Genomic DNA, 14,287 nt, shown 5'->3' on the forward strand with positions numbered 1-14,287 from the left:
TCTTTTTTTTCTCTTTTTCTTCACGAAAGAGAGAGGAGAAAAAATCCTATTTATTATTATTATTTTATTATTATTTTATTTTCTTCTTTTTTTTTCCTTTTCTTTTTCTTTTTTTTTCCTTCTTCTTCTTTTCTTTTTCTTTTTCTTTTCCTTCTTCTTCTTCTTTTCTTCTTCCCATGGGTTCCTTTGGGCCGAAACAGGGACCGTGAGGTCCCCTCGTTGGAGTTCCGACTGACGGCGCAGCCGGCGTGGGGCGGCCGTCGGCAGGAGGAGGGCCAAACCGGTGGTCGGCGGTGACCACCGGCGTCGGAAAAATTGAAGAAAAACGGACAAAAATAGAGGTTCTTCCGCAATAAAATCCGGCGACTCCGGTCGCCGGCGAGCGTGCACACCGGCACGGGAAGGAAAGGGGAGAAGAGAGGAAGGGGAGGAGGCTTACCTCCGACGCCGGCGAGGCTTTTCCGGCGAGCAATTGGACGGACATAGTGACGGATCTCCGTGAGGATTTTCCGGCGATTGCCGCCGTTTTGCCCCGGGATTTCTCGATGAGAGGGAGAGAGGAGGGTTCTCCTCCTTAAATAGGGCCGGAAGGAGCTCTTTCCGACTCCGATTGGGAGCCGCGAGAGGAGGAAGAAGACTCTGTTTTTCTTTTTTTTTTTTTTTTTTTTTTTTTTTTTTTTTGAGCTTTGGTGGGTTGGGATTCTCACTCGGGTTGGGCCATCGCAGCAACCATAGTAGTTGCCAAGAAATCCTCCACTATATGAGATTCTATAAGAAATCGAGCACCATAAATTCACATTGCTAGTTACAACATTGGCATGAACCATGGAGAAGTCCATGACTGGAACTAAATTAACAAAAACGATACATGTATCCAAGATAGACAAGCAAACAAGAACATGGATGGGTGCAATCCAGCAACCGGGAGGAGGATGCTGTTGCTACTCTTGGTCCCATGCAAACCAATGTGTTTCTCAGAGTGCAGACATAATGTGGGGTGAGGTGGTTCTTTCCATGTTCTCCTCTGCGGCAGGCTCCTTCATCAGCCCCTCGATCTCGGCCACAAACCTCTCCATGGCCGGAGCAGGCAGGCAAATGGGAACCACGATCCCATCCTCCCCCTTGGCGTTCTTGAAAGGGATGTAGAAGCTGGCCACCCCTGGGATGGCCCCCACCCCTCCCTTGGCTGGCCCACCGTACACCGCCTTCCCCCACCCGAAGTCCACGTCTCCGAACCCGGCCTTGGTCACGTCCGACACCAAATACGACCGCACCACCGTGAAGTGCGGACGCCCTCTCAGCACCATCAGGTCCGCCACCGACTTCACGTACTCCTCGTTCACCTCGCCTTTCGCCTTCTTCACCCGCTCCAGCGCGTACCCCAGCGGATTCCCGCATAGTTTCCCCGCCGCGGACACCGCCACGGGAAACGCGAACGCGTTCCCGTAGTAGCCCTTCGGGATCTGGCTCGCGTGCTTGCCGCGGGCGTTCACGATGCAGATTATGCGGACCTCCTCTTCGGGATCGGGGGAGAGAGCCACGGTGCGGCACTTCCAGAGGCACGCCGTGAGGACCTCGAAGGTGGAGCTCCTGCGGAGATGAGGGGGGACGCGTTCCCGGAGGGCAGCTATCTCGGCGGGGCCGAAGAAGAACGATCTGTGAGCCATGTCGTCCAACGGGATGATCGTGCCCTTGGTGTCCGGGACCTCGTCGTACTCGCGGTGGGCAAAGGTGGGCTGCGGTGGGAAACGTGCATCCAGGATCTCACGTTTCCAGACGGGGGAAACGGTGGGGGCAGGCAGGCCGCGGGCGAACTCGGCCACCGTGTTCATGAACTGGACCAGACCCTGCGCATCGGACATGGTGTGGTTGAGCCGGATGGCAAAGATGAACCCACCGCACTGCAACCGAGTCACCTGCAAAAAAAAAATAATTAATTGCAACCTTGTTAGGGATCCGAGAGTTTTGATCATGTGAGAAGATATCTTTAATCATGTGTGATGGAGTTAAGAAATTTATTACGGCCTAAGATATTCTAACTCTTTTATTTATTTAAAAAAATAAATATAAAATCTATTATTTATTTTACTATATCTTTCATCCATTTTTTGTATCAAAAATATAGTAATATGGCATGACATTTATTTTTTCATCTTGGATTATCTCCAATTAAATGGGTCCTAAGATATTTTATAACCCAAAGACCTTATAGCAAGGGTAAGAATAATTTGCTTTCTGCACCAAAAAATTGTGATATGATGATAAGAGAATATATAATTTATTGGTCCTACGTACGATGTGCAAAGACGATGAAAGCTGCCACCTGCCAGACTTACGATCATTCATGTGTGGTTGTAGATTTTGTGCCTCACGCGAAACGTTTTCCATGCTTATGCAAAATAGCTTGGCTTTTGGCAGAGAGTTATTCCATTCAGATCTGTGCGCCCATCAATAGGGAAATTACATGCTGAACTGTGCACCATGTGATGGTTGTGACCCCTATGTGTATCATGCACTCCTATCGGATTGCCATCTTGTTCTTCCTATTTTGGTTTATTCATACCACTGCTGTGATGCATGTAGTGTAAAGTATATTTTTTTAAAAAAAATTAAATTTTTTATCATATATTAATTATATTATCAAAAATTAAAGATATATCTCCGATGACATCATATTAACCGACAATTATCAATCAAGATGGATATTATGTATCATATATTTTATCAGTTATACATCATATTTTGTTGGTAATTAACTATCCATCTCTACAATCCGATGATACGATGACCATCTAAAAATCACACAGATCTTATGCTATACATCGCACTATGCGATGCACGACGCATTCTGTCCATCGCACGATAAACAGCCGCACACAACAGACGTATATCCATATGTGATTGTCCATCGCATGATGAACGATGCATTGTGCACTGCATCATGTGGTGCACAGTAGAGAACCGGAACGTATTTAAAAATATATAACTCCTGCAGTATGCATCGTAAACGATGCAGGAATACATGCACAGGGAATTTTTTTTCCTTTTCCGAAGAGAGAGAGAGAGAGAGAGAGCTTCTTCACTCGGTTACGTAGATTCCAAAGGTTTTCTTGGAACAATTTAGCCAAATCAAGCAACAGAATTTTCCTTGCAACTCTTCTAGACTTTTAATCTAAATTTTCACTTTAGTTTAAATTATTGGTAATCTACAAGGCTTTTGCTATTACTGTTAAGAATATATATAGCAGAGCTAATCACCTGTAACCTTTTTCTGTCACCAAAAAAAAAATAAATGAGGAATCATTTGTAGAATAATTACCTGAATCAACAAGAGGGGGGCGTTAAGCACCTCTCCGGAGCCCTCAACGTTGTAGAGGAGCTCCTCGAGGCACGGGAACGGCGGCTGCAGAGCATCGCCAAACTGCTCGAGACGGACGTCGGCATCCGCCTCGATGAACAGCACCCCCTCGCCGGTGCACTCCACCACGAGCTTCCGGCGGGCCCCCTCCCTGAGCCGGCCGGCGAAGGGGTAGTAGTGGACGAGGGTCTTGGCGAGGGCCTCGCGGATGACCCTCGCAGGGTCTCGCCCTGCCATGGAGGGATCGTTGCGGTAGAATTGGATCACTGGGATTTGGAAGCGGAGGCCTTCTTGGTCGTCGATGTCGGAGAGCCGCTTGAACTCGTGTGGGGTGGGCTCCGCCGGAGCAACGAGCACGGGCTCGTGCCGGCGAACCTTGAAGGTTAGCGACGACGCCATTACTACCGGAGTCCAAGAAGGAGGGAGGGAATTACAGTAGAAAGGGAAGGAAGGAGGCGGAGAGGACTTGAGCTCTGCGTGGGTGGCGGGCTCAGAGATGGAGGAGCTCCAATTTATAGATGGGTGACCGAGTGGAAGGTCGTTGGCTGCAGTGGTTTACTAATACGTTGTTGGAAGCTCATTGTAAATTGCCAAGAACGCCTATGGGAACTACTGGGCTGTTCGGTCAAGGTCTCTGGTGTTCACATCCTTATGCTTGGACGGTTGATGACTCGTTTTTGTGCTGGAAGGAATAAAAAGATGGTTTTCTCTTTTAATTTTTTTTTTATATTTAAATTATCTATATTGGATTATGAAGATCCCGTATCGGCGTTTCGAATGTTGGATGTGATCTATCATTTTTAAATTATTTATATATCAAAAATTATTTGATTTGAAGATTTTTAACTGTTACATCAAATGATCAAATAAATATTTACAATTTAATATTATTTAAATTATTTATTTTTGAACCCTTAATGCAAGAGATAGACAGAGCCGGCTTAAGGGTAAGGCCATTAAAGTGCTTGCTTTAGGCCTCTACTTATTTTAGGCCCCCAGACTCCTCTGCCATCTATCTCCACCGCATCAGCCATCCAATCACGAGAAGATAAATGGTGCCGGAGATGGGAGACAATGAGATGAGAATCGCAAGATGGAGAGATGGGAGCTGGGAGACGCAAGACGGGAGCCGCCACTCCTAATATCTATCAGGGCCATCTTCTCGCTGGAGACGGCGAGACGGGAGTCACGGCCTCACGGGATTTGGGAGTGGTTCTTGGTGAGGAGGCGGAGGGCGGCGGCGGCAGAGAAGAATGGGTGCCCGTCGGAGCTGTGGGTGAAGAAGTCGGCAATTCGAGCAGTGAGATTGCCGAAGAGCTTGCAGAGAGAGGCTTCAAGGTGGCGAGAGTGACACTAATGAGGAGGCCATCGGAGGCACTGATAACACTACCGTCTAATCCATTATTGGACCATCGACTAGGACCAATCTCAGCCACAATAAATGTCGAAAGAGCTTCCTATTCGCTCGCCAAACAAGGTCGTTCACGAGATTAAGAGTGGCCGGAGAAAACTGAGCCACTCATCTTTTATTCTCAAATTCTAGTACATTGGACCATAACCTAACAGACATTTTAATTAATTTTGCTGCATAGTAACCCTAGATGATACCTAATTTAAAAGGTTTTAGGTTAGGAGTGAAAGTGGTATGGATCTAGATCTATTTTTGTATTCGAATTAATTTAGATATAGATATAAATTTGAAGATTAAACTAATATCTGTATCCGTATCCGTATCCATATTCGTCAGAGAACAATGAACATGGATATAGATAGACAACTATTCAATCCGTATCCGAATATCCAAATTTATATATAATCCTATATGATTTTATATAGTATTTATTAAATTATAATAAAAATATATAATCATGTAAACATATTATTAACTTGATTTATCATTTATTCAGTAATATCTTTGATTCTGTAATTATGTAAGTTATACTTCTTATTGTATCTATATTTTTAGTATCTGAATTGTTTCCATATCTGTTTAAAATAAATATGCATACGAATTTTTGCATCCGAATAATATCCATATCCGTATTTGTATTCGTCAGATAAAATAAATATGAATATGGATATGCTGGTATCTGATCTGTATCCAGTTCGGTTTCAGTCCTAATTTAGGTTGCAAAATACTATTCTTCTTGTGCTACGTGACAAGCCAACACTGGAGAGAATTTAGGTAACAGATTAGGACTCCTTGGCATTTTTCATCTAGCAAACAGCTCTAAAAGGACATGTCAAATATAATTTGGATCTGGTCTAATACATACAAAAATGATTAGGGCTCTGGTTACACAAAAAATTCCTCAAACCTACACCGGTGCTAAATCTCCATGTATTGCACCAATTCTTTTAACAAGTCACACTGATCCACTGTACCACCCATAAGAGAAATTTGTTGTATGACTGCCTGGATGCCCCTAGCATCATTCATTTCATGTAACCTCTCTAACTTGCTCCAATTGCCAAATTAGAACACTATATGGCTACTCACATGAACATCGTGCCTGAGGAAGATGATTGTCTGCTGATTGGTATGCCAATATGGGTAATGGATTATCGTCCCATGATCCGATCAATCATAAAGACCTTCTGTCGCGATATTACATGTGCAAAATTAAACGGATATAGATTTTAACTATTGAAATTATTATAAAATTAGTATAGCTAGTAAGTAGAAATCCTATAGTCAAGCATCCAATTAACCCGCACTTCAACATAAAACCATGTGGGTTACATTTAAATGGTTCAAATTGAGGCTCCAACTTCTTCTCTCTTTTTTTTTTTTTTTCTTCCTTCTTTTTCTCTTTTTTTTCCTTTCTTCTTTTTTTCTTTTTCTTTCTTTTTCTTTTCATTTTTTTTCTCTCCCTTCTTCTTCGTTCGATTAGAGAGAACAGGGGATCATGGATCCTCTGTCTTCTTCTTCCCCCGACTCTAGGATTTTTGTCTAGAGTAGATGATTGGAGTTGTGGCCCACGGTGGCGCAGCCGTGGCAACATCCAACCACATGTAACATATTTTTATTTTTATTTTTATTTTTTTAAATTGAGTGTGAACTTAAGTAGCATACATGGTCTTGCATGGGATGTAACCTATATTTTGGTTTTCATAGTTTAAAACAGGTGCAGAGACAAGGATGTTTCTAGCCAATTTCAGGCAAGATGCGCATTGTGCCATGACTTGGAGGAATAGCAGGTGAGCAGTCAAGAATGTGATTCTAAACACCTTCGTGAATTAAATGGTACCAAGAACCATGCTTCCTTCTGGTTGGCTGAACTTGAATCAGTTGTGACCCATGTGGTATGGTAATACGTGGTCCCCGCTTTAGAATTCAAGTTTGCTTCTTTCCAATGAATCTAACATTCAGAGCAAACGTGTTCCACACAACCTTGGGTCAACATTTCCCTCTCTCTCTCTCTCTCATTCTTTATCTAGATTTTTGAATTAAGACCACCACGCCATGTGTTTGTGTTCCATGAAATTTCCAGCAGAGAACCCCAACCACCTCTCATTGGAAAATTAAATTATGGTGCTTTCTTTTTTCCATGTCTCCCATCACAACCGTCTGATTGGATCTCAATCCAACCTATATTTGTATCAAAACAGATTGCAGACCGTCAAATTATATTTTTCTATTTCTTTATATTTTTTCCAATTTTTATCTCAGTGAAGAAGGTGCACGCTCTGTGGATCAATGTAGGAAGGTCTTTACTGTAAAATTTCATATTTTTTATGATCGTTTTGATTTATTTTTGTTGCTATTTTGCTGAAAGTATCTGCTGCAAAACCCTGCGGTTGCTGGCTGAGACTTTTTTATACAGTCTTCATCTTATAAAATAAAATGGTAATCGAAATAGACTTAAGTGGTCAAAGTCTTCTCAAGTCAAGTAGCCAGGCGTTCTGCTCCAAGTGCCGTGCTTTCCCATATGTTCTCTCACGGACACCCGGTCATGGTCCAACTCGCACCAACCCATGAAGCTGACTCGTGGAGCCATGGACTTGTATATCCTTTAGTTATTTGGAAAAGATGATGAGTGTTCCTTTTCTTGATATGCTGGTGAACGCCCCACTTGCTCTCCTACTTTGCACAATTTTTTTTTATGGTTATCTCACGTACATCTCGAAGCTCAGAATGGAAGACCATCTGCTTTGCAGCCAGGGTGCTTCACAAAGGAGAGTCAAAAATATTTAATTGGATCACTTTCCACCAAGAAAGTGGCCTAGTCTGGTTTAGTTTACTGTGGGATCCACTGTGGACGGTCCAAATAAAGAAGACTTTGAAAAGTAGTCTCTGGTCATTTTCTGAGGACAGCTTCGATGATACGATCTGAACTCCCAAATTATTTGATTTCTGAAAAAAAATTTTATGCACCGCAGATGCAAAAAAAATCTAACATGGAGCGCACTGTCTTGTTCGATTAATCTACATAGTCATTATTTTTTAATACATATTTAATATCGACTGATCGTTTTTTTGTTTAAAAATTTTATATGATGAAAATACTTCTGATTTTTTATTATGACACTCCTTTACAAAAATTATGATATTTTTTTAAAAAAATTATGATACTTTTATTTTTTGAAAAAAATTATGACATCTCTTCTTAAAAATTATGACATCCTTCACAAAACTTATGACATCCGGTACTAAACGAAAAACTGAAGACATGTGTTATAATTTTTTTGAAGGAATATCATAATTTTTAAGAAGAAATATTATAATTTTTTTTCAAATGACAGAGGTATCATAATTTTTTGAAGGATGTCATAATTTTTAGAAAAGATACTGTCATAGCTAAAGGATAAGAATATTTTCATCATACAAAATTTGTAAATGAAAAATACGATCTGCAGGTATTAAATATACATTAGAAAGTGATGACTATGTAAACTAATCGGACAAGACGGTGTGCTCTACGTTGAATTTTTTATACCACCCATGATGCGCTCCACGTGAATTTTCTATGCCACTCATGGTGCACAAAAATTTTCTGTTGTTTCCTGATCAATGACTGGCTTTTAAAATCCTACACGTCTCTTTTGATCCAAATACTTACACTTCATGTCCAGTATTTTGCAACAGAAACTAACAATAAGGCCACTTTCCACTTATAAGAATCGCCAATGACTGAAACATCAAAACTTTTCCCTACCTCATTTACCTAGTCTTAATACAATTTTCCTCGTTCAACACTAGCATAGATTTTTTTTTTTTTTCTATTGTTGGTGTGTGTGGGGGGGGGGGGCGGGAGGATTGAGTGAGGATGTGGCAATTTAATCAACAACCTTGGCAAATCAAGCAATTTAACAAAAAGATTTGATAAATCATCTCAGACTTGGAAATCATATTGATGGATCAATGCCTTTTGCGTTTTAGTATCACATGATCACATGTAATTTTTTAATTTACTAACATAGCATCTTAAGGATTAAATGATTTTTAAATTTACCTTTAAAGAGGTTTAATTTATTTTAAATGATGTCATATCACTGAACTTACTTTTATTCTTAAGTTGTATCACCCAATACCTTTCAAGATAGAGATGGAAAGCAGCTCTCAAAGCAGATGATAGAGCCGTGGTAACCACCATCGCATCCGTCATCATCCTCCTTCCTATGGGGAATGGTGGGTGGTGGAGCACAGAGCCCTGTGAGCCGATGCTCTAATGAAGAGGGTGGTTTATGGCAACGATGTGATCCTTCATCAGGTTGGCCGATATTGATGTCAATCGGATGTCTGATAAAAAGCTCGTGTCAGTGGAGCACCTCCTTCGTGGAGACCAAACACCCGATGCGGCAGATCTCTTCCTTGATGGCCTCATCATACACAGACCCACTGTACCACTTGCGCACCCACATGATGTATGCTAACATGCACTCCATCAATCCACAGCACTCGTACTTTATGAACTCCTCGATCTAACCCCTCATCTTTACCCTTCGATGCTGCTATGATCACCATCACATCACCACCGCTCCGTACCATTTCTAGCATGTCCTCGAATTCAAAAGAAACCTGAAGGCCCCAAATTAAAACTAATTCTTATCTAACAGCCCATAAATCCCAATTCATCTAAGAAATGGATATTGACACCAACGAAATGGCTATTTAGTATCCTAAATATCGAGGATTCGAGTAACTCATGATTGGACTATCACTCTTCCCCCCAAAAGATGAAAAAAAAAAAAAATCAATCACAACCACTATCACCATTTAAAATTCAAAATTATTTAAATTTAAATAGATTTAAAAATTATATAATTTTTAGGATAAATTACACAAACACCCCCTCAAATTTAGCTCAATTACACTTACACCCTTAGTACTTTAAAAAATATCAAATAGGTCCCTGAAGTTTTTGAAACATTTCGACGAGGCCTCAACGGTTACTTAACCACCGACGGCGTCCATTTGCCATAGCAATAGACAAAAATACCCCTCTATTATGGAGACTGTTTGAAATAGATTTCGACCACACCCCTCCCAATTTCAAGAGTTTTGCAGTTAAGCTTCCGTCCTCCTATCGTCCTTTCTTCGATGACTGTTAGGTGACCGAGTCATGCAAACCCATCCTTCCATCATCCTTTCGTCATCCTTTCATCGTCCTCTCTCTGATGAGGTTTCCAATCACTCATCCATTCTCTTTTTCATAGATCAGTAATTATTTTTCTTTCTTTCTTAATTTTTGAGTTGATGAATGATGATTTAGTCTACAATGATACCTTTTTTTTCATGCAAAGAGGCTTTTTAAAATGCTGTTGATGGTTGGCCATGAAATCCAAATTTGGTATGCCTTTGATTGTTGGCTTTATTCCAATTGTTAAATGGGTATAGAATAGAGATTGCGGCCTTATGCAATTGTGATCCCATTTGTGTTGTTTTAAAACCTCTTTGGACTATTATTGTGGTCCCTTGTAACTATATTTTTTATTTTCTGAACATCTGCCTCTTTATCATAATCCTACTATGGATTTTCTAAACATGTAGCCTTTTATCATGAGCATCTCTGTTTTAGTTTAATGTGCCATTTTTGTGAAAGCATTTAAAAATTTTTGACTCCACTCATATCAATGTTCAATTGAATATGGATATTTCTTTAAGACTTCTTAAATATATGCTACATAGTGAAGCTAATTTTTTTAGTTTATTATGTCGGTGTTTGGATTTTTTTAGTTTATTATGTGAAGCCAATGTATGCTCCATTCTTGGGTCCACTCATACTGAAAACCTTTTAAATATGGCCATAGGGATTTAAATATGGCATATGTTTAGATTTTCATGTATCACTTCCTTCTTATTATTGGGATAAAGAAAGATTTTTTCGCAGTACAAATTCACTATGGTCGGTCCATCAAGTAACATCCTAATTATCACTATAGTGGAGCTACTCTAGATTTTTTGATAACTATGATCCAGATAAATTTAGCATCGTAGAGCTACAAGACATGCTGGATCAATTAGGATATACCGATATAACTGGGATCCACTTTTACTACCTTATGCTAGGTCATACTTTTGAAAATGGCTTGAAGAAACTTAAAGCCGATGTTGATATTTTGGATATGCTTGCTTACACGAGAGGAACTGACATAGTCCAAGTATACGTGGATCATCTACAGATTCAAGCTAGTACTGTTGCCACTCAGAAAGAAATTTAACAGATATCCCATTCTATGATCACAATGCCTACTTAAGAAGCAACTGCTTCCACTCGAAAAATCAAAATTAAAAGACTAGCTGTAAAAAATATTGACCGAAGAAGACCACCAACATTTGAGAAGTCTAAAGTTGATGATAAACAAAAAGAGGTTGTAGATATATAGGAAAAGGTTGCCCCTTTGAAAAAGTCTTCACTTGGTAGTTTCAGTAATACTAGTGGATCACTCAATCAGTTAAGTAATTCAAAGGATGATCTATTTGATGAGTATGTAGACAGAAATGTTATTGATGAAGAATTGAGATCGTGGACACAGCACTCTTCTCTACATGAAGATGTAGATTTATATGGAAACAAGCAACCTACTGGGGTGAAAATAGAGAGTAGTGATAGCTCTTATCTCTACAATTTGGGTAGTGACACAGATTCAGATGATGGGATCTCTAGTCCACACTATACCGAGTTTAATGATCCTATAGATATGAAACGGACCATCAAACTTGAAGTTTGAATGAAATTTAACAATACCGCACAATTTAGGAAGGTACTGCGGCATTATAGTATACAGCAGGGCTTTGATTTTATCTATAAAAAGAATGAGACAAATCGGGTTATGACTGTTTGCAAGTAAGGTCGTAGGTGGAGGATTCATACTTTATCGATATAGAGGGAGGATACCTTTCAAATCAAGATCTTCCAATCAAAACATCAATGTGGAAGGTAATTCGAAAATCACAACATCACATCCAAGTTTCTAATGGAGAAGTATCTTGAGGAGATCAGATCATATGCAAAATAGAGTATCAAGGCTTCAGAGAGCACGTAAAGAGAGATATGAAGGTCTCTATTTCGAAGTTATAATGCTACAGAGCCAAGAAGAAAGCACTAGAGATAGTACAGAAGAGCCACAGGATCCAGTATACCCATCTATGGGAGTATTGCCAGATAATTAGGCAAACTAATCCTGGAAGCATAATGTTGATGGAGGTCTGTAGATCAGATGAGTCCAATCAGTCTATCTTCAGGAGACTATATTGTTGTCTTGTGGCATGCAAGCATGGCTATGTCAATGGTTATAATAGACATATCATTGGACTGGATGGATGCCATTTGAAAGGCTCATTTGGGGGACTACTTTTAGCTGTAGTCGAAAAAGATGGTAATAACAATATATTCTCTATCGCATGGGTCATGGTCGAGGCAGAGATAAAGGATAGTTGGACCTGATTTTTGACATATTTATTGGGTGACATTGGACCCTTAGAAGAGCATGGTTGGACATTTATATCAGATTGACAGAAGGTCAGTTTTTATTCAAAAATACTTAACTTCAGTTCGAATTATTTTAGTATTGTACTTGGGTAATCTTAATGATATTCACTTTTTAAACAATTGTGTAGGTTCTTGTTGAGATATTTCAAACCATGCTTCCTATCATCGATTCTGTATGCAGCATTTGCATGCTAATTTTAAAAGTACTGGATTTAAGAATAAGAATTATAGAGATGCTCCTTGAAAATATGCCATGGGTGACTATACATTATGACTTTCAGTCTGCCATGGATGACTGCATCAGTTGGATAAAATGACATGACAGTGGCTGACACAGCATCTACCTGAGTTGTGATCAAGACACACATTCTCTTCAAGAAGCAAATCTAGTATATTGTTGAACAATATTTGCGAGTCATTTAATAAGTACATAGGTGATGCTCGAGATAAATCTATTATCACTTTGTTTAAGACTATTAGAAGGCTCTTGATGCAGCGATTTCAAGCAAAAAGAGAAGAATTGGACAAAATTATAGGTTCTATTTGTCCAAAGATTGAGAAGAAGTTGGAGAGAAATAAGTTAGAAACTTTGGGTTGCAATTGCATATGAAGAGGTGGATATAGATTTGAAGTGGAATATCATAGTGACAGAGTTATTGTCAACTTGGAGGAGAGTATATGTGGCTGTAAGATGTGGGATTTAACTGGCATCATATGCTATCATGCTGTGGCAGCTATTATGTATGCTAGAAAGGATGTACATCATTTTTTCAAAGCATGGTACATCAAAGAAGCATTTTTTAAGGCTTATGAGAAGATCATTGAGCCGGTCCCTAGCATGAAATCCTGGCCAAGGATAGAGTACCCCACTGTGTATCCCTCTCTTCTAAGGATCCCTCCAAATAGACCCAAAAAGATAAGAAGAAAAGAAGGGATGAGCCAAAAGATTCTTCTAGAATTAGAAGAAGGGGTGGTTCTCTAAGATGCAAAAATTACAAAAAATAGGGTCATAATTCAAAGACTTGCAGGAGACCTAGAAAGGTAAAGTCAAGGCAGAAAGATCAGAGTATTGGTTGCTCATTTATAAGGCAAAAAGGCAGAATTAGTAGGAAAAGAGATAGATCATAGGTTTTAAATGTTCATTTATAAGTCTTAATATATATTTAACTAGGTTTTTATTATGTTTCAATGTTTACTAACCATACTTATTTTTATGAAGATGATTACTCCATCATAAATATTAGCAGGCTCCTAGGCTACATCCTCCCACCTAACTGCTACCCTACCTATCTCCTCCCAGCTAGCACAAGCCTTCCAGCCATCCTCCCAGCTAGCACAAGCCTCCCAACCAGTAGCTTCCTCTTCCTCCCAACCAATAGCTTCCTCTAAGCCAGCCTCCCAGCCGACACAAACCTTCCAGCCACCCTCCCAGCCACCACAAGCCTCCTAGCCAGTAGCTTCCTTCCAGCTAGCCTCTCAGCTAGCAGCTTCCTCCCAGCCAGTCTCCCAACCAGCCTCCTAATGGCAACTTCCTCCTAGTTGCGATGTGATTTGTTTTGGAGGGCAGTTGGAAATTCTATGTTTTGAATTTACATGTATGGAAATGATTTTTGGGCAATGTAGCACTTTCTATTTATCTCATTTTATGGCAATGTATCATATTACATATTGTGAAACAGGATAGATTGTAATTGGTTTGTGATTCTTTTGGCATTTAGATAAATTTTGGATGACTATCTGGATTTCATTTGGTTTGTTAAGATGAATTTTGGATGAATTTATAGATGCATGAAAAATATTTGATTTGGATGAACTTTCTGTGATTTTTTGGGTTTGTGATATAGAATCTATAGACATATAGATAAATTTATAGATGTATGAAAAATATCTTGTACCAATTCTACAACCCCATCAAAAATGGGGTGTCTATGCCATATGATAATAATATAGGGGGTGTAACTGTCAGATATATAAACTACAGGGGGTGTATGTG

The 14,287-nt window shown here is 39.8% G+C and overlaps 1 protein-coding gene across 1 annotated transcript; it reads right to left on the reverse strand.

The window, feature by feature from the left end:
* Positions 1 to 761: 761 nt before the first annotated feature.
* On the reverse strand, positions 762 to 3,888 carry LOC105053518 (benzyl alcohol O-benzoyltransferase). The gene is made up of 2 exons (XM_073246063.1): positions 3,320 to 3,888; positions 762 to 1,916 (listed from the first exon to the last, which is right to left on the reverse strand). Exons 1-2 carry the CDS (start codon positions 3,755 to 3,757, stop codon positions 975 to 977), a joined length of 1,380 nt encoding a protein of 459 aa, XP_073102164.1. The 5' UTR covers positions 3,758 to 3,888; the 3' UTR covers positions 762 to 974.
* Positions 3,889 to 14,287: the final 10,399 nt, after the last annotated feature.

This window comes from Elaeis guineensis, chromosome 11 (genome assembly GCF_000442705.2).
Source record: "Elaeis guineensis isolate ETL-2024a chromosome 11, EG11, whole genome shotgun sequence".
NCBI lineage: Eukaryota > Viridiplantae > Streptophyta > Magnoliopsida > Arecales > Arecaceae > Elaeis > Elaeis guineensis.